Here is a 22,527-nt window from a genome sequence, read left to right as displayed (position 1 = left end):
GTCTCCTTTGAAGGCTTGTCTTACTCCCCTGTCCCATAAAGATAGTATTTCCCTAACTCCACCTCCAATTTTCCTCTTTTGCCCCACCCATGATGTCTTGTTCCTTAAATTTTATTTCTATAAAAGATTCCCGCTCTAATACATATGAAGATAACCCTCCACTGTGATTGACCAGGCACTACCAAGCCTAAATTTCTAAATGGTGATGTCTAAATCAACTTCATTATCTCCCCTTTTGCCCCTTTACGGCAAAAATGCTTCCTCTTTGTAAATTTTCCTCTCATTTTATGGTTTTGACATACAACCAGCCACATAATCTGGAACTACTTCTCTTCCTGCTCCTTTACAAATTCAGTAACAATAAATTCTGTCAATTCCTTCAGAACAGGTCCCTCACATTGATTATATTAATAGATAGCCCTTCTCCAGTTCCGTAACTCTCCCGCTCCCATTAATTTTCTTAAGTTCTAATAGTTATTGTTACCTTATATCTCATTTTCTATTAAAATTCAAATATTCTTCCTTTTTTGTCTGATTAAAAATTCTGCTCATTGTTCGAAAATGCAGTTTAAATGCTATATCTTTGTAAAGCCCTTCTTAACCTCCTCCCCGATCCTTGGTCTCCCCACCAACACGCATACACACTTCCCTTTCTTTTGCCAGTCAGAATTATTTACTGTCTTTTCTGGGCCCACATAATTTTATATACTTCTATTAAAATACATTTGTATTTTACTTAATACTGTAGTATGTTTGTGCCTTCTACTATTTTGTGATATTCTTCCACTATATCACCATATAGTGGACGAAACACACTAGGCCTAAGGGAAAGGAAGTTCTTGGCTAAAAATCAATGGCTATATTGAATTGAAATAGATATCATAGATCTTGTTTCAGAGTATAACTATCTGTAATAATTAAAATAAGTTAAATTTAGTGTAAAACAATATTGGGAAAAAATTTTAATGACTAAAATGAATAGTGAGAACAGACAATAAAAATGCATATGTGTATGATCAGTTATCTCATTTGGTTTGGTTTTTAACATTAAAATTTCTAATTGAATTATATCAGGGATAATATCCTATTTCTCTTTTCCATCTTTAGTGACATTATGTATTTTTTACTTGTAAATGTTTCACTTGGGGATTTTAGGGGCTTAAAGAACACCCACTACTTTTCACTCTCAAATTTGGATTGAGCTGTGAGTTAGACCTAGGTACTAGAAAGATGGGAGATGTAATTTTCACTATAAATACTTTGAACAGAATTTAAAGCTCTGGCTTTGAGTCTGTAAGATGGCTAATAACTAATCCCAGAATCAGCCAGATTCACTCTGGGTTTATGAGCCACATAAACTTCTGCTACAGGGTCAAGCCTCAAATTTCATCACTGCTTTACAAGTTTGTTTGTTGTGCTGTTTGCAGACAACAAAATTTGGAAAGAGGAATACAGAAAGGGCTAAGTTTTCTGTGCCCAATTCTTTATCATAGTCACCTCTCATATAAGCTACTCTTTCTTCCTTGGGGTGCAATGAGGAAAGGCTTACTTGAATGAATTTTCCTCAAAGTGGAAACGTGAGACGTAAGGAAAAAGAAGTTTCTACCTAAAAATCAATAGTTATATATTGAATTGAAATCCATATTATAGATCTGTTTCAAAGTATACATATCTGTGTTAATTAAAATAAGTGAAATTTAGTTTAAAATAATATTAAGGAAAAAAATTTAAGGACTAAAATGAATAATGAAAACAGACAAAAATATGTGTTTAAAATCAGTTCTCTCATTTGTTTTGGTTTCTAATGCTATATAATACCTCGTACATATTTTTAATTTGTGCTATTTATGGATTGAAAGATTTATATTTCCATATAATGTCTTTTTTAGAAAATTAATCATTTAAGCCATGTTCTGCCAAGAGATATACACCATTAAAAGATGTGTACATATTCAAGTATAGGTATTAATAACACATTTAAACACACATATACATTTGTTTTAAATTTTATCAATGACTGAGGGAGAGGGAAGAGCTACAACATAAGTATCATTTCATTGCTTTCTAAGGCTTGTCTTTTCTCAATCCCCTTATTATTAATAGCAGTGTTTATTTCTTCGTTAAGGTTCTCATTATTCCTATCCACAAAGCCTATAGCCTTATATCATTATTTACTTAAACATTCACAGATATTTATTTATTCTGTGCTATGCATAATGGATGTAATTGTCAAAAAAAAAAAAAAGCCCTCTGTTTTTCCTTCTTTAGGGAGTTCACAGCCTGTTCATTCAATCCTATAACCTTCAGAGTGATCTTTCTTCTTTTCTTCTGACCACAGTGAAAGGAGTGGGCTCCCAAGAAATAGGTGTTCCTCAATTAATGAATTTAGAGTACCTGATACTAAAATACTAATAATTTTTACTGAGGTAACTAAGCAATGAACTTTTAGGTAGGCTGGTTTGGAAATACAAATCAAGAAAGGTCTAGTTTAGTTAAACTTTATTATTAAAATCTCCAACTCAGCCTGCCATATTAGCTTGTAAAATGAAAACAGAAATGAAAGTTGAAGGTATATATATTTCTCAATAACTAGAGTTGGGAAGAGAGATAAAGATTCTAATTTTGATTATTCTTTGTAACAGGAAAAATAATAGAAGTAGCACCTATTATAGAAAGCATATAAAATATGCTAGTATCGTTAAAACTTACAAATATGTGTTATTAAAGCTTAAGTAACATCTATTCTTAGGACAAAAACTTGGATATAAATTGATCCTGCTCTCCTTGTATGCACTTTATATTAGAAAAAAACAGATTTCTTATATTGGTACTACCTATCAGCATATTCAGAAGGACATTGAATATACAAATATACATGTATTAAGCTAAATATTTGTTTAAAATTACCTTTTAATTGCTTGCATTCACAACTGCTTGTTTCCAAATGTACACGTTTCTCCTTCATAGCTTTCACTGCATGTTTCATAATTATGCCATTTTTACTTGCTTTTTCTTTATTTTTATGTTTAAATAAACACAAGGACTGGAATTTTGCCCTAGGAAGCAAGGTTATTCATAACTCTTATCAAGTTAATATTATTACTTCACAGAAAAATACTAAGTCTGTATTTGTGTTTTCAAATAACATCAAAAATTTTAACACAAACTGAACCTTAATGTAGAAAATGCTGTAGTTGTAATTGTTTTCCAATTATTTTAGAAATATTTTTTATTTTATCTATAGAACAAATATACACTGAAAAGAAATTTTTTAAAACATTCAGATTGGATTGACCAACCCTTTAAATAATTTGAAAGAATTAAATAATTTAAAATGAATGCAAAGTGTTATTTTATAAACATTTATCACATATAAGAGTATGTTCTACACATTTTTATCTTCTGCTCAAAATCCGCTATTCGGTATCTTCACTTGCTTCATGACGTCTTCAAAGCCTGACTTGAATCATGCCAAGTTTGTCTATTTAAGATTGATTAGACAAAGGCTTCCAGAGGACTTCAGAATTAAATATTTGATGACCTCACATATCCTAAGTGACAAAAGCCCTTTGTTGTGTTTGGCCAGATAGTCTAAAATATTCAGCAAACCAACTTATATCTGGCAAGTTTTCAAAAAGAAAACTTTTTTTGTTTTTGAAATGTTAGGACTAGACTCCTTTGGATAATTATAAAATCTTATACCTAAATGAGTCCTTTAAGACTATTCAGTTATTCCTTCTTACATATAAGAAAGCCAATAACTAGAGAAAATTATCCTGTTAGAATTCATATACAATAAATAAAAATGTTTAAATGTGGCCCATTCAGTGTCTTATCTCTTCAGTTTTAACTAGATGTTTGAAATTTGTGGCTGTACACAGACAGAATCTAAGGGTAGTTTAACAAAGGAATGAACCAGTTTTGTAATGTTTGTTTACTGTTAATCACAAGAAAAGTATTATTGTAAATGCTGAACTAAAAAGCAACCGTTTAACCAATTAAGACATACTTTTGCAAATAGAAACTCATGAAACTAATAAAATAGTTAAGGCTAATTTATCATTTCATATATCTATGGTCTTTACTTTTATTTATCAGTACCATTTACTTACAGCTTTTAATGTTCAGTAATTAGCCCTGTGGTTTTTGACAAGAAAACTTAAGAATTCACTGGTAGCTTTCCCATGAATTATTTCTTTATGTCATTGTTTCAATAGTAAAGAAGATTTTTATTTATTCCACTTAATTGTATTCTTACTTTGTATTAAATTCACACACCCCCACCTTTTCCACACTACCCAGTAATTTCAAGGCCTGGTATCACATAATCATTGGTAACTGATTAAGCCTATTTATTCAAACATAAGCCAGATTCTTAAAGATCCATCTTTAACAACTTAAAGTTACATTAATATTTATATGTTTATAGATAAATATGCACATAGAAGCACATTCTGGAAGAACAAAACTGCACTTATTAGGTGGATTCCAAACATCTTCCCTAATAAATTGTTTCTTTATTCACCTGTAAGATTACAGGTTTTGTGTTCTTAAAGTATTATAACTTATCTTTCCAAGGCTTATAATAGCAAAGATTAAATTATGGAGCAAAGAATCTATACTTTGCCTTTATGGGGTGCTTTTCCAGTCCTGTTGTTCCATGTATTCTTTTATTTTAGGAGTTACTAAATGTCCTGTTTTTTCCTGTCTTGTTCACTGGGCAAACAGGGGTAGATGGTCCCCCTCCCTAGATAGGAGACGACCTCCTAGTCCCAGGATTCAAATCCAGCATGCGTCTCCGGAGAATGACAGGTACTAGTCAACTCCTCCTCACAGACAAGTGGCTTCTAGAAGCTTATAGGCCACCAAGTGAAGGATAGCCAAGAGAAATGTTGCATATGATGTGCTTTTTTCCAGGAACCAGAGCCAGATATGTTGGATGTAGCCAACTCTAGTAAAGCACCTCAGAATATTTACTGAAATGAGGATAGCATGCAAATGGCATACTTTAAACACAGTGAAGTCAGGATCCATTGAAAGAATATTCTATTTTGAAGAGCATTTGATTGTGTTTTGAATTTCTGGAAACAAATTTAAATACGGTTTTTAAGTGAATAAATAAAAATTCTCAGGTGCTTTAGAGTATATTAAAATCTGTCACAGAGCCTATTGTTTGTTATATTGGTTGATGGTTTTATCTCAGTTGTCTTGTTTTGCTGCTGTGTAAGCTTGTTAAAAATGAAGTTTAGGCTTTGTTATATTAGGAAATGTCTGTCTTATAAAGTAAAATACCTGATTTTATATATTTTATAAATATTCTATTGTTAAACATAATATTGTCCAGGGCCAAGGGGTTAGTCCACAAGGTAGGTTTTTAAAAATAGCATCAGTGCTTTGAATCCTCTTTACGCTGATATGTCAGAAGTGCCACAACATATATTTTCCATTACTTTGTTATTCTTCTCAATTTGAAGTTGTCCTGGTTTTCCTATTTTATGATGTTTATACATATAGGCCTTATCTTTAATATGCTTTCCTGACTGGTCACAAAGGTTTTTGGGCGTTTGAGATGCTTCTCTTCTGGTATAAGCAGAAATTCAGCCAAAAAACATTGGTAATATTTATTCAGCAGATAAGTAGATGTGGTATCTCAGAAGCAGAACAACTAGTCATATAAACATACAGATTTTTTTTTAGTATGTGTGTGTATGGCAGAGTAATTTGAGCCCTAATTAAGCGTGATACAGTTTATTTTCTGTATTTGTAAACAATCAAGATGTCCTCAGGATTTTAGCTTGAAAGAAAAAGGAAATACTGTCACCAAGAAAAAATTAAGGTTATTTTACAAATATTGGAAAAGACTACAAACTGATATTTTACAAAGGTTTCAGGAACATTTTAGCATCTTTTAATCTTTGAGATACTTGCCTCAATATGATTTATACTTACATATTTGAAAGTTAAATGTAATTATTTCTGCTACTGTCCGATTTCTAGGATAGAATTTCTGGGACTAGAAAAACTAGTCACTAATCTAAAAAATATTCCAAGTGTAAATAAAATCTTTTCAAATAAGAACATAAAATAATTATGTAAATTAAGTAAAAATTTATGTCTATATTTGCTACTCATTTATTCAATAAATATCTATTCTCGATACTTATTTATTGAATAAATGAGTAACAAATTCTGTTGGCTAGGTCACAACAGTGATTAAGATAGACAAAGTCCTGGCCATCAAGGAACTTAGAATTTTCTTTTAGAAAAGATAATTCTGGGGCTGGGCGCGGTGGCTCATGCCTATAATCCCAGCACTTTGGGAGGCCGAGGTGGGTGGATCACGAGGTCAAGAGATCGAGACCATCCTGGTTAACAAGGTGAAACCCCGTCTCTACTAAAAAATACAAAAATTATCTGGGCATGGTGGCGCACGCCTGTAGTCCCAGCTACTCGGGAGGCTGAGGCAGGAGAATTGCCTGAACCCAGGAGGCGGAGGTTGCGGTGAGCCGAGATTGCGCCACTGCACTCCAGCCTGGGTAACAAGAGCGAAACTCCATCTGAAAAAAAAAAAAGATAAGATAATTCTGTGCCAGGCATGGTAGCTCACACCTGTAATCTCAGCACTTTGGGAGGCCAAGGACAAGTGGGGAGGATTACTTGAGCCCAGGAGTTTGAGACCAGCCTGGGCACCATAGTGAGACTGCATCACTGCAAACAATTTGAAAATTAGCTGGGTACGGTAGCACATGCCTGTAGTCCCAGCTACTCAGGAGGATGGAGCAGGAGGATTGTGTCAACCCAGGAGGTCAAGGTTGTAAGCCATGGTCACACCACTGCATTCCAGCCTGGGCAACAGAGTGAGACCCTGCCTTCCCTCCCACCCTCAAAAGAAAAAAAAAAGAAAAGATAATTCTAGAAAACCTTTCTATGTATTCCAAAACAAATAGTAGATTTCGTCTTCTGTAGTGACTTGAGTATAGGAAAATTAAACATGATGGTCTTTGTAATGAATATAAATATAAGTTTATCTGGGTATTGATTAAGCATACTGGAAATTCAAATAATAATTTCAGTTCTTACATACATGAGATGTTATTAGCTTCATTTAGCGGTATATGAATTATTCTATTTGATTGTCTAGATTGTATATATAAGGATAGATTTGGGGAACAGAAATGATTCTTTTAGATAAGATTATTAAAATAAATTCTTATTAAATACATAATTTTGAATATGTATTTTGCTTTTTTATGATGACTTATTTATAGATAAGTCCTATGTTTGACCAAAAGAAATATATTTTACATCTCTTGATACTATTATTTATTAGTGTAGAGAATAGAAAATTATTCACAATACAATTTCATTAAAATACAAGACTAATTTTTACTTATAAAATGAAAGATAAATTATGTCAACTAATGCTAAATTCATAGGTTACCATGTCAGCCACTTGGGAAATCATAGTGAACACTGGCATTTCATCTCTCATCAGCTTTATTTACTCTTTCAGAAGTTTCTACCAATTTCTAAATGAAGTAAATATGGCATCAGATTTGGATATAGTGAATGTTCATAAGAATTTGGGCATTACATGACTTTTATCATAGGGGACTGGTGTATAAATGACAATTTATACAGTTCACCTTTGGATATCTTGTATCAGGGCCATAGTTAATTATTTTGAAAATAACATTGTAATACAGAACATATGTTATTGCTTAAGAGAGTTCTCCAGTACATTCAAATAAATTGAAAAGCATTTAGTTGCCCTCTTGTTTCCCACAGTATGTATGTTTACACAGATGCATTAGTTTTAGTCAACTATTTCTCATTAATTTAATTTTAATAGGAAGCATTCTGAGTTTTATCTCAAGTGATACCATAGATTTTTTTTAGAATCAATATGAAGATAGGTTTATCTAGGAATATTTTCTGGATATTGAGGAAATTTAAAACATTGATAAAAAATACATAAATTTGTAATTTCAGGGGATGTTTCTGATTTTAAATTTGCAGTGAAAATTTCCTTGTAGTTTTATTTCTAAAAAGTTGACATTTAAAAAGTTATCATCCCAATAACAAAGTATCTCTTTCTAAAAAAAATTATTTTAATACATGAAAATTCTAATGAGCCTATATATACATCATTCTATGATTTTTAATTAGATTGAGTTGTACCTTGAAATTATTCAAAATTTGTAAATAGCCAGTTAGATAAAATATATTTTAATATGGCCCTGAAGCATCAGGGTTCTGAGTTTAGTACTTAACAGTTTAATCTGTTGTCCATATGGATGAAAGGCTAGTATAAGTTATTAGTGAATTCAACTTTAACTATTTTGATAAATGTTTTATTCAAGAAAATGCAATATTCTCACTGGGTACATTTTGAGGTATATTTTAAAATGTACACCTGGCTGTAACAAATCATTGGAGTTACTAACTTCAACAGTTTGAGAATGGTTTTTAATCAGCATATATGATTTTTAAGGGTACAATTTAGTAGTGCATAACTCAAATACTAAAAATATTTGGTAAAATAATCCTATTTCCAGATCTTTAAATTATTCAAATAAGTAAAGCATTCAACTGTGTTTAAGATTATTCCTGAGTTGTTCTACTAAAGTAGCTCTAATTTCTTTTGCAGATACCCAAATTTGTGTAGTTTTCTATACCTATTAGTTGGTAGCAGCTATTTGTCTATAAGAATCCTCAACCAAGAGTATTAAGTGGTTTCTTTTGGTTAAAATGAATTAATCTGATTCCTTTTTTGAAAATATTTTGAGACAAATCACACACTTTTTGCTTCCAGGATTCATGGCAGTTGCCACGTATTTTCAGAGTTAGTGTAGAACTACTTATAAATTTAGTACATTACTTATTATTTCTTTTTGTTCTATAGTATCCTTTATTACTGTGATTTTCAAAAGTATTCTTTCTTTGTGAGCAAAGTGTACCCATGAACTAAAATATAGTGAGTCTGTTTAATAGCTACAGTCAAATATATAAATATCAATAATACACAGAAAAGTAAATGTATCTTATTGCATGCATCCATCTTCACTGCATAGGAACATCTCTTATTTAGGTTGATTCTATTCAAATTTAATTTTTCCTTCCCAAACTTAATGAGTAAATAGGGTGATAGAGATTTGCATTGCACATTAAGACAGTATAAGCCATCTAAGTCACCAGCCAAAATATAGACAGATATATTCTTAGGATATCAGTGTTAGCTCTAATTAATGAAAAGATTTATGTCGTAGACTTTTGTTACAGTATTTCCAAAGCAGAACAGACTATGTTTTCATTGGTATAAAATAGTCTTAAATAATATTATTTTATTAATTTTATTCTTTAATAAAATTTTAGTATTAATTTTATATAATAAAATTTTAATATCTTCAGAAGGGCTTTATTTACCAATGTATTTAGGGAGTTGCTCTAACTGAAATTAGTTACTGAAAAGAAGAAGAGAGCACATAGATTTTAATAAATATGTCTGTTTTTCATCAGTTCATTTTATAAATCTTCACATTAAATTAATAAAAAGGGAATAATCACTGGAAATGGAACTTCAAAGTAATTGAGGTTTAAGTAGAAACATTCCCTTTTCTGATTATTACTCTTGCTTTGATTTAATGAGATAATTGCTTTTATACCTTACATTTGAATGTACTTTTATAGCTTTAAAAGAATTTCATTAGTACCCTGTGAACTAGAAAGCATAAGGCCCAAATCACACAACTATTAAGTTATGAATAAATAGAGAGAAAGTCAAGATTTCTGATTCCTCCATGTTTAAATCAAGTAAATATTCTTTATGAATTATGTTGTAAAGATAAAATATTTGTAACAGAACAAAAAAGCATGTTTAAACTAAAAATAAGACATAATGAAAACACTGAAACAGTCTTGTCTTGTTCACTCCTACGCAGAGATCTCTCAAAAAAACATCTAATCATTGAAAATGAATGTGTGGCAGAGTCAAAAGAGAACTTAAGCACATAGAGGTGTGATGGTGTTATTCTTATCAACTTACTAAGGTCTATCATAGTTTGGATAAGACACTTAAACTTTTGTGGACTAAGTTTCCTCATCTTTAAACTTAGCTAGTTATAGATGGGCTAACTGACTTCTAATGTCCTATAGACTCTAAAATTGAGTCTATATACTCTTGCTGCATCATAGTAAAACCTACATTAGGCCTTCAGTAATGACTGACAGTTCATTATGTATTAGGCAGTAAACCAAAGGTGATGTTTTATTTAAGTATTTTATATTTTGTTGAAGCCTAGAAAATTATGCAGAGTTTTATTTTTAAATTTATTTCATTTGGGGCAAACCAGATTTTATAACCCTGATTGTTTTTTATTGTAATTTTTGGGCTTTCAAATTTTGTGATAATACTCAAAATACTACTTTTTAAACGGTCCATTTAACAAATAATTAGTGAGCAACTACCATGTGCTTGGTGTTGATGTTACACTGATAATACAAGCAGACATAATTCCTGACCACCAGGAACTTAAAGTCGTGTAAGGTAGAAAGAAATTCATTTCACTGTGATCCATTTTGTGATTAAACAGTTAATAGTTTCAGTAGTATGGTACATGAATATAGATGGATTGTTCTAACCTTTCCTGTTTTACATATCTCAGTCCAATTTATTCTAAGAAATTGCTGTGTTAAAATATATATTTTGGCTATAATTTAGTGTTGAAAGTAGAAAATAACATTAGAATTTTTTTTTTATCTTCTGCTCTTTCGTTACAGGAAATTATTGCAATTAATTGCATGTCATTTTAACTCAATTTGCATGTCCTTTTAAGGGGTTAGAAGAATTATAAAGACATATCTTTTGTAGTTATCTTTAGGAGAATCTTCAATGAAGGTAAATTTCAATGATATTAGAAGAGAAAAAAGAGCATCCTCAATAATAAGGTTAAAAATGAAAACAAAAATTATTATGAACCTTTGCCTGAATGTTTGTTATCTAGTTACTGAGCACTGGCTCTGAGCTTTATATTTTTATAGATGAGTAAGAAGAGTCTTTGTCTTCAAGAAACAAATATTATTTAAAGCAATATTTTAATATCACCGTTTGCTAATTCCAAGTAATGCAAAAAACATAGTCAATCCTAGTTTTATGTAATACTACAAAAACTACAAATACTACAATACTGAGTGCTACTGAAATATTTAAAATTAGCAAAACCTGTGCAGTGGTAGTAGTATTGCCACTTTTTAGGTAAAAGAAAATTGAAGTGCAGAGACATTAAGTAACTTCACCAAAGTCACCTGGCTAGCCAGAAACAGCTGAGATGACATCCAATCTGACTCTAGAATTCATTATTTTAGCCATTTATGCCAGAGATGCAACATGATTACTGCTGTTCAGATTATGAACTCTCAGTTTACCTCCTGACTAGATGTTGAATGACCATGTAAGCTAGAACAAATTAATCTCTAACTCTCAATGTTCTTGCTCTTGAAAAGAATAAGAGTAGTACCTACCTCTGGATTGGCAAGAAGATTATATGAGATAATGCAGACAAAGTGAACATGCTAGCACAGAGAAAGCCCTCAGTAAATGTTATATATTATTAATATCATCATCACTGTATCATGATTGTTGATTACTGTGATAATCTAATATATTAATCCATTACATTTTAGGAGATGAAAAGAGGAGGAAGAGCTTAAAAGTTTCACAGAGGAAATGAAATCTCAATTGGGTCTAGAAATTAGAAGTTGCCAGGGATCAGAAGAAAAAGCAGGCTATTTCAAAAGATGCCTATAACCTTTTGATTTTGCAAAAGTTTTATACAAGGGTTCACCAGATTTGACACAATTTCTCTGCCTTTTCCTACAAAGTTTTTCATCTGACTCGCTTCTCTTGACCCCTGCCTCCTTATTAATTCTTTCCATTTCCTGAGATGCTTTTCTCTAACATTATACTTGGCCATCTCCCTCACTTTATGTCTTTGCCAAAATGTCGCCATTTCAGTAAGTCCTTTCCAACCACCCTACTTAAAATTGCAATCTGCCCCGCCCCTAAACTCTCATCTTCTTACCCTGGTTTACTCTTGTTAGCATGTATCACCTTTTCTCATACTATATAATGTACTTGTTTGAGATTCTTTTTATTGTTTATTTTTTGTCTTGTATCAACAAAATGTACGTTTTTCGAAGGTAGAGATAATTTATTTTTTCCACAGACATGTTCCAACCGCCTAGAACAGTGCGTAGTACATATACATGCACAAGTATTTGTTGGATGAATGAATGAATGAGTAGAAATCTTAACAACAGTGAGTTTTGTGGTTCTTCCTGAATCTCTCTGCTCGCATCTGCTCTACTTGTGCTGGAGATGAGAAAAGGAGCATTTGATCTTCCAGTCAGTTGCCCTGAGCACTGTTGAGGACCAAACATTAGTTTCCCATACTATATTTTTATTTTGAACTCCAATACCTCCTGAGCCTGAAGATCTGATTACCAATCCCCTCTTCTCCCCTTCCTTCTCATACTTCCACTATGCTTATGACTTCTTCCCTGTACTTCAGGAACAAGATTCCATTCCCAACAACCATCTCCCATTGATTTCAGCCATAAAATCAATCATGAAATATCTGCTCCCCTACCACCCATGATCCTCTCTCCTGACCATAGAAGCAATAAGGTAAATAAGAACCTTAATGTCAGAAATAGAGTCATCTGTTAGTGATTTCCCAGTGCCTGATTTCATAGTTTCTTTCTTCGAGAACAAAGATACACCCGTAAGGCATGTGTCAGAACCTATCTTCTTCAGTCTCTTTGCTGTATAGTATATAACAGAAACAGCTTAGGAGCCTGATAGACTTGTATTTTAATCCTAGTTTTGCCACTTTCTGACTGAGTAGCTTTGCCCTGAACCTGTTTCTTCATCTGTGAAATGGAAATTACACATTCTTAAAGGATTTTCATGAAGTTTAAATAAATTCATACCTCCCTCAGTGCCTGACAAAGTTATCCCTCAATATATTGAGTACCCTCTTTTCCACCTGATGAGGGAATATGACATCTCCCTCCTCTCTTTCTTCCTTTTTTACCTTAGAAGTGGGATGTCAGATTAACGTGAGTCTGAAAACACAGCCAAAAGCCTGAAATGAAGGGACAAGATAGTGTGAACACAATTTATGGCAAAAGCTGAAGAGATTGGGAGAGATGATCAGTCCCAGAACTCTCTAATAGTCTGTGGAGGCTTGTACTTTGATATGTGTTCTAGTGCCTAGCAGAACTTGGTATATACTGGACACTTAATTAGGATGTCACACATTAGTAAAGACAGATATTTGTCTCAGCATTGTTGGGAGAAAGGGATATCAGTAAAGAAAAATAAGCATAAATTGTAGATAAATAATAATATTAAATACACATTCTTAGGGTTTCTCTTTTTTAAAATTAGTTTGAATTTCTTGACCACAGTATTTTACATTATTTCAAATATATGGTACTTCAGACATTTTAGGCTAATTAGACATATGTAGGCTGCCTTGGGGAAGCAAGTTTTTTACAGAACATTATCCCTGTGGGAAAAAATGCATTTCAAGTGTTCAGTGTACATATGTACTTTTAAAAAGTAGAATGAACTGGGGAGTATGATTTGTGATGTTTTTAAAATGCTATGTTCTTTTTAAAATGCCATGTAATTTATAAAAGCATCTTGATGAAATTTTTTAAACTGACTTGAATAGTTTATATAAATACTTTCATTTATGTAAAACATCTTTCATTATAGCATTTTTCTTCTTTTTTGTTCATAATTTGTAGGGGGCAAAACAAAAAAATCTTTGTAGCACCAAGTTTCGGCTTTTAAAAGTAGAGGGCATTTCATCCCTTTGAAGCTTTTCAGCACCTAGACTATTACCATCATCACATTTATCATTATTACATCTCAGCATTGTATTTGTTTACTCATCAGCAGAGGCAGAGTTGCTCAGTAGGGGTCCGTATTAGATCATTGTTGTAGACATACTGGTTTAGATTAATGAAATGTCAGCTTCTTGGCGTCTCCTGTTGGGCAACTTTTGTCTTCCACCTGGCACCAATTCTGGTTTTTATTTTATTTATGTGATTTATTTTTGAAAAGTACTGACTGACAAATTCATTTAGGTAGTATAGTTGCCATTTTTCATGTCTATTGCGTTTATCATTGTATGGTATTAATGTAGCTTTATTCATCATATATTTTGTGTTTAACATTTCATTCCACAGGCACTCCAGAAAGTCTGAAAGAGCTAGCATCCAAAAACAGACTAGGAAAGGCACTGCCTCTGATGCAGAAAGGTAGGCTTGGTGTTGTGGTGTGCTGACATTTTCCATTTTATGAATATGTTTAGGGATGCCATCACTCTCATTTTACATGATCAGTTCTTAAACACAAATTGTGATGTATAAAGGTATTCATGTAACTAAATCTACCCCTAAATAGAAATGGTCTCATTGAAGAACTAAGAGAAGGATAATTTCAAGGCAGTTCTTAAATCTTAGGGTTTAAAAATAATATTATGTGTTTCCTGTAGTGATCATTCTAATTTCTAATAAGGATTAAATACATATTCATTCCTATATACATATTAGGATGTTAAAATTTTGTTTCTGGGATCATTTTAAATGTTACCAATGAATATAGTGCCTGAAATATGCAAATAATTGACTGTCTTATTTATCTGAATAATGCCATCTTTTTTAAAAGATCACTTTTCTACAAATGTATGTTTTAATATTCTACTGGTATATTATAACCAAGGATACACGTTGAGTTAATGTAAAAATTATAAGGGGTTACTAACTTTGATTGCAATTTGTCCAGTTCCACAAAGGTTTTAAGTATTTTTAGGTACAACATATTGACACTTTTTTTTAACATAGTGTAAAAATACCTAAGAATTACAACTGACATATTTTTATTCACCCATTCATTTATCCAGTAATGATTGAGAGCATATTCAGGGATACAGATGTAAATGAATGAGTGTATTCAAGTATCATAGCTTTCATTATAGAGGTATGCACAGATACAGTATAAACATAAGGAAAAGTATGGGGTAAGGATGAAAATAGGAAATGCTTCATAAACTGATGTCCCTTGAGCTAAATCCAGATACATAAAAGTATGAGTAAAGAGTAGAGTATTCTAAGAGGGGACAATGTGAGAAAACACTGAGATTGGAAATATTTTCTTGAGTTTGGGGAAATGGTACCAGTTTTAGGATGGAGAACAGGATTCAGGGGATAGAAAAGAGGGCTGAAAATAAAATTGGAGAAATCCTGAGAGATTAAATGAGTGATAAAACTATGCCATGTTAATACCGTGCTAAATGATTTCAACTTCTTTATTGATCTGTGAGCCACAGATGTGCTTTAAACATGGAGGCAGAGGATCAGTTTTGAGTTCCAAAATTATAGATCACTTTAACTAATTTTTGGAAGGTGGATCAAAGGATCTAGGGGTAGGTGCAAGGCATCAGCCAGGCTGTCCCAATATGCCTGGTAAAGATAGAATTTGTAAAATTAATGATTCATTCAGTTAACAGGTATGTACCAACTATGTGCTAAGTTCAGGTAATAAAATAGCAAGTAACAAAAAAGGAAAGCTTTCCAGAGGATATTAACACTGAATTGAGATATGAAAAATGAGTAGGTGTGAGACATATCAAGGGATGTGGTAGGTAAAAGGGCGATGAAATTTACCTCTGGACAGTGGTCCACAGATATTGACTATTTAGGGAACTTAATTCAAAATGGAATAAGGATACAGGGGACTCATAAAGAGTGTTGAGTAGAAAAAGGAGTTGGACTTTGAGTAAGGAAATTGATCGGTTGTTAGGTGGATAGCCTTTGATAAAACAGTACGTTTCTACTTTCTCATTCTTTAATCCCAGCTCAACTAACTGTAATTTCTTTACCATCATTGTAAATAACTATAATTTCTTAGACAAATTTTCAATCTTCAACCATCATTCCCAGCTGCCTCTTCAAAATTTCAATTATTTTGACGTGATTAAACCTTTTCCTTGAAGTTGTATTCTTTTAATTCTATTCAGGATTCTTTCATTCATTTTTTAAAAATACTAGTTGAGGCCAGGCACAGTGGCTCACACCTGTAATCCCAACACTTTGGGAGGCCGAGGCAGGCGGATCACCTGAGGTCACGAGTTTGAGACCAGCCTGACAAACATGGAGAAACCCCATCTCTACTAAAAATACATAATTAGCTGGGCGTGGTGGTACATGTCTGTAATCCCAGCTACTTGAGAGGCTAAGGCAGGAGAATCACTTGAACCCAGGAGGTGGAGGTTGCTGTGAGCTGAGATCGTGCCATTGTACTCCAGCCTGGGCAACAAGAGCGAAACTCCATCTGAAAAAAAAAAAAAAAACTAGTTGAGTGACTACTGTGTGTAGTTATACATTAAGGATATTTTAGTGAACAAGTTTTTTGGCAATAGGATAGTACTTTAGAGAATGATAGATGATGATGCCAGAGTCAACTGAAAGTGCGTAACTCCATATTAGTGATATAGTGGGATCTGCCTCTGCAACTCTGAATGTAATCTGTGAATAAACACAAATCTTCCAGTCAGAATAGCGAGGATTTGATTGACTTTCATTTTCAAATGTTTTATACATAAGATTCATATTCTTAGTACCCTTGCTCTTCCTTTGCTTGTAGTTTAAAATAGAAAGCCCTAACCTTTTAGATGGGTTTGATTATAATTAAAGCTTTTCATTGATTTTTATTAGAATGTAAATTACATGCCTAGTTTCTGTGTGAATTGTTGAATAGCAAGTTACAAAAGAACTGGCCTGAATATTCTAATTTACATTAGCTCTTATTTCTTCAGAAGATACCTTGAATTTACATCTAGCTGCGCGTGAACTGAAGACACAGTATAAATGCTTTGGACATTGATTCCTGGCCTTTGAGAGTTGATAACTTCCTAAAAGGAGTCATACTACACAGTTTTGCATTGGTTTCTGGCAAAGTTACTGTTTAATGATCTTAATTTTAAAGGCCTTTTATTACCCTCAACAAATGTAATCTCTTGACAGATAACCTTTTAAGACTATGTTTTGAAAAAAAAAATGACCAGTTGTCGTTAAGAGACAAGCAGCACTGATTTATGTCTTTTGTGCCAACCCACTTAAAGAAATTCGTCATATTTTCTTGGGAAGCTTCTTGATAAAAGTCTAGCTTTTCATCTTCATGTGAATTCACCCATGAGAACTGCTGCCCGTCATTTCTGCATTCCATTCTAATGACTTTTCTTGTGGAAACTATACTCTACATTTTAACTGGGGGATGCTTTATTTCTTTATTTGGACTACTATTTAGAATTGCTTGTGTATGCATTTTATGGTGTGTTCTTGCAAAAGAGCCTCTGCAGGCCTGTAAGGGACCAACACAGTAGGAACCGGTTTGAAAATTTGACCTGAAATACCACCACATGTATGTTCATCGTTTAACAAGTTCTTAAAAAAAACAAAACTTTTTTTTTAGGCTTTGGTAGAAGTTTACTGCAAGTCCATTTGTAGCAACAAAAATGTCTGACTAAAGACTCAAATTTTTATTGAGAAGTGTGTTTTACTTAAGTGTAAATCAAAACACTAGTCTTAGATGAAGGAGAGTTGTCATGGATTGAACTCAGTGGTAAATTTTTAGATACATATTTGGAGATGGTAAATAGAGTCAGAGATACTTAAGTTTGAATTGAAATTTTGCTCTGCAAACCTCATTTCTTTTCTTTTTTCTTTTTCATTTTTTTTTTTTTTTTTTTGAGGTGGAGTCTCACTCTGTCACCCAGACTAGAGTGCAGTGGCCCGATCTTGGCTCACTGCAACCTCCTCCTCCCAGATTCAAGTGATTCTCCTGCTTCAGCCTCCTGAGTAGCTGGGATTACAGGCGTGTGCCACCACGCCCAGCTAATTTTTGAATTTTTGTAGAGACAGGGTTTCACCATGTTGGTCAGGCTGCTCTCGAACTCCTTACCTCGTAATCTGCCCACCCCGGCCTCAAAAAATGCTGGGTTTATAGGTGTGAGCCACTGCACCTACCCTCAAACCTCATTTCTTAAAAATGAGGAAATACAGATATACATATTAGAATATGTAGTTGTAAAATGCCATTGTCCATATATTTTGATTCTACAAACTCTCAAACACAGTTCTGTTAAGTCCTGCCAAATAATTTGATACTTGGACACATGATTTGTGTTATGAGATTCCTGGTACATCCTGAGATGTGAAATTACCATTTTTTTTTCTCACGATACACAAACAAATCCTATCTCACTAGACAGAAAAGAGAGCAAGCACTGGAGCTGGGCAGACCTGTGTGGATCCTGCCTCTACCACATTTTAGCTGTTTATCTTTCTCCAAGTCACTCGATGACCCTCAGTCATTAAAATAAAATAAAATAAAATAAAATAAAATACTAATAACAACACTTCTCAGTGTGTGAGAACAGAAGAAGGCACATACATATACACATGTGTGTATACACATATAGATACATATATGCATATATACATGCATGCCTGCATATGAGCACCAACACATTCAATTCCTAGCATGTGCAGATTGCCCTATATTGATGCTCAGTAAGGAGTAGCTGTATTTATCTATCCTTCATTACCTGTTTTATTCTCTAACACTTTTTTCTGTCATTCTTACTTCCTTACATTCTTAGCACATCCCATTGCATTGAAAAGATCAGGGCACAACAGCCTGGATTCTTTCAACTTTACACTCTGTACCTCAGAATTTCTTGATTAAGTATCCTTTCCTCTTGCCTAAAAACAGGCTATACTTGGTTCTATTATTTCGCCTCTGCAAAATCTTGCTCTTCTCTCTCCAAGCTCTGCATTTTTCCTCTCCCCAGCTTCCTCTCCATAGTTCAGCTTTGCTACCATATTCTTTTTTTCTTCTGGCAGAGTGGCTTTCTGTGCTTCTCCTTTGGTCTGTGCTCTCATGCTTGTTACAGAGTGGCTGGGGGCAGGAACTGTTTCATTAATGAGAGACTTTTCATGTCAAAGAAAAAAACAGATCTCATGCTAAATGATTAACCTCAAACATTACAGGCTATTTTCAGGCACTGCAAGCCTCGTGGCTTAGGAGATAGAACACTAAGTTATACGTGGTTGAGCTGTGAATATTCACCCAGGAATTATTTGCTCTTGAAATTGCTTTTCATACTTTCGCCTTTTAGTTTGATGCCACAGAAAGTTAACTTAAATTATTTACATTTCAAGTCACATTCGAGTTTTACTTTTAGTGGTGGTTGTGAATTGCATTAAGGAATGGAGCAAGATTTTAGTGAAATTGTAATATCCATGAAATTTTCAGTACTAAGGTGCAAAACTGTATAATTCCATTTGCAAGCCACATTTAGAAAGTGTATCTTGAACAAGGATTGCTTGAAGTTTATTGTCATGATAATGGCTTTAAAGGGTAATAGATAAAACTCATCATTGGAAAGGACTTGATCATGTACTCTATCCCATAGAAATTAATTCTGTATAGTTGATGTGAAAAACCAATTTAGAATGAACAGATATGTAGAACACTGTCAGTTACTTTTTATTTTAACTTGGAAATTGAGGTAACAGTCCAGGTTTCAGGATTTAAATTATGGTGTGATAACGCATTAATTTATAGCTCAAGAAAGTAAAATATACCTTTATTAAAGACCTGAGTTGAACATTTTTCTGTTTTCTTCAAGCTGACATTTTCCCGTTTTGTTGTTCTTAAATGAATAAGATTCTTAGAATCAAAGTCATTACAGCTGTAAAAATCATTTTACTTAAAAGAAAAATTGCCAATCTGAATAGAAGTTGAATGACATTCATTTATGTGCTTTTGGTGATAAATATGTGTTCTTTATTTTCACACATTTTTAGTCACTACGTGAATTTTACAGTATTGCTTTAAAAGGGATGAGGCATCATTTTATTCTTTCTGCCAAAATAATACATGCTAGGTATTTTAATCATGCATTTCATTTAAAATATATACCAAAATCAACGAAAAAGGCAAAAGCATGCATTTAAAAAAATAAATACATATATATAAACATCAGTTTTTTATTCTTAATTCATTAATTGGCTTCATAATAATTTTAAACATCATATTAATATAATTGTCAATATATGGACAGATACCTTTTCAGATATTGTCATATCTGAGAGAACATGTTTTTATCCATATTTAAGCCATTTATATTTAATTAGATGTATAATTAATGAAGCATTCTCCATCATATAGTGTTTTAATTTTTTTGTTTACTTAGATTAACCTCAAAAGGCAGCCTTCTTTTGCTGTTTTTGACATAGTCTTGCTTATTATATAGTAAAATTATGAACATTATAAAAATTTAGAGGCCTACAATATTTCTTCTTGAAAGCAAGCACTTGAACCTTCCTGGTGTTCATCATGCTAATTATGGTCACTCATTCTAGCAACGTACCTTTATTGAGCTCTTGCTATCTGTGCAGCTGTGTTGTAGGCACTGGAGATAGAGCTCCCAAAAAAAAAAAAAAAAATGTCTCTGCCCTGGTGGAACATACAAGAGGTTTATTACATAAGAGCAACACCAATTAGCCTTTAAAAACCACATGGCATTCACATTTGCAATAATAACTTGTCAGTTTTATTTGAATTCCATTTTAATAATCATGTGATGAGTTCTCTTCTTTGAAATTACTGTCATGTACGAGTAACCAGGTTTTCCTTGGACAAATGTGTTGGTATCAAAGTTAATGTGAACCTGCTGACTGAAGATCTTTTTTGGCCCTAATGTTTTAGGGTTCTCCCACCATGTCTTTCTAGACGGGGACACGCAGCCCCAAGAACAACTGATCAGCCAGTCATTAGGGGAAAACATCCTGCTCGCTCAAGGTCGAGTGAGCACTCTAGTGTCAGAACACTGTGTTCTATGCACCACCTTGTCCCTGGAGGGTCGGCGCCACCTTCTCCGCTTCTGACAAGGTCGCTCTTCAGTGTCCCCCTGAGCATTCATGTCTTGCCTCCAGGTGTTGGTGTGGTGTTGTACCTTCCTGAGCACTCGAAGCTTTCACTCATTATGACACCATAACTTTTAATCCTTTCTTTGTGACACTTAAATCTCTCCCACATCCTCTATTACTTGCATCTATCTTCACTGTGCTGGTGGTATTCTATAGTTTCTGCCAATTAGCTCTCATTGAAAATTAAATTTGGCTGTGTTATGTCCTTTCATCTGTTTGTGGCATATTCATATATAATTTTTTTAGTTATGTGAAATTTCTATGATAAGTTACCTGGAGTTAAATGTGTGCTTACTTTAAAAAGCATAAGAGGACATTTTTAAAATCTTTTATATCAGTAAAGTGTTAGAATGTTTTAAAGTTCTTTAGTTTGAAAAGTATTTAAATACCAACAGATGGAAGTCAGTTTAACCCTGGGCAGTAGTAATATATCTCCACACTTCTCAAATTTTATTTGTAATTTTAATGTTTGCACCTGTGTATTTCATAATGTGTCCAGGATTATTTTAAATATCTTTCAAATTTGTTCCTATTTAGAAATAAAGTACAAGTGAGTGGTAATTTATAAAAGTCTGCAGCTAGAATTCTTATTAGTTATAAATAATTCTACAGTATATATCAATTTAATAGTAGCAATTTAGGCAATAGCATTTCTTATTTATCCATATTGTTAAGATCCAGATGCTGTAATTAGATATATTTGGTTCACTACTGCCAAAAATGAATAACTTGCCCAGATAGAACAACTTAATAGAAAGTTAATGAAAAGAAGCGAATTGGATTCTGCTCAGTTTAAGAATTCATTATGTAGAACTGTTTGTGGTGCACATTGCCCTATCTCATTTAACCCCTTTTTGTAATATTCCATTTACATATATCACAAAAAGTGTTTGATTCTGCTCCCATTAGCCCAGTGAGGGGCTTTATGTCTATTTTAATAGTAACAGGAAGGAGGAAAAGATTTTTGTCAGACCACAATGGAATTACATTATTTCCACTTTGCTTTTTGCCTGCAGAATGCACCGACAGAGAAGTCCAACACAATCTCCTCCAGCAGACACATCGTTCAGCAGTCGCAGGGGAAGACAGCTCCCACAAGTGCCAGTGAGAAGCGGCAGTTTAGAACAAGGTATCCGATAAAGAGAGATCATTGTCCAAAATCTTGGATTTGAGAACCTCTTCTATTTACACTCCTTTTATTGAACGAATAGTATTTTGATTATATGTAGTTTGCTGAATCCTAAAAATTTAATTTTCTTACAATTTTATCCCCAACACCTAGTGACAGTGGTTCATGGCATGCACTCAGTTTTTGCTGAGTGAGTTTTGCTGGATGAATGAATTTTAAATGGTTATTTAACAGAAGGGATGGAGGCCTAGATCTTTTTCCAAAGGGACAAAAGAAGAAAATAAAATTTTAAAATCTCAGTACAACATGGCATTTTATGTGTTAAAAGA

At 33.1% G+C, this 22,527-nt stretch overlaps 1 protein-coding gene across 48 annotated transcripts in view; it reads left to right on the top strand.

The window, feature by feature from the left end:
• The window catches only part of RIMS1 (regulating synaptic membrane exocytosis 1), a 510,482-nt gene that overhangs the window by 366,992 nt on the left and 120,963 nt on the right, over positions 1-22,527 (top strand). For 19 of the 48 annotated variants that reach the window (XM_012471847.3, XM_012471843.3, XM_012471846.3 and 16 more), the window contains one exon: positions 22,086-22,198. In XM_012471847.3, coding sequence (XP_012327270.2) covers positions 22,086-22,198 — 113 coding nt within the window. Of the gene's footprint in view, positions 1-4,728; positions 4,813-14,259; positions 14,332-20,848; positions 21,032-22,085; positions 22,199-22,527 lie in introns of all 48 variants that reach the window. The other 29 variants (XM_021670261.2, XM_021670266.2, XM_021670265.2 and 26 more) reach the window with 5 other exon arrangements.

The sequence above is a fragment of the Aotus nancymaae genome, unplaced genomic scaffold, assembly GCF_030222135.1.
Source record: "Aotus nancymaae isolate 86718 unplaced genomic scaffold, 86718_ANA_hifiasm-v0.15.2.pri h1tg000040l, whole genome shotgun sequence".
Lineage (NCBI taxonomy): Eukaryota > Metazoa > Chordata > Mammalia > Primates > Aotidae > Aotus > Aotus nancymaae.
The sequence above is the reverse complement of the archived record's forward strand: the minus strand, read 5'-3'. Positions and strand labels throughout refer to the sequence as shown.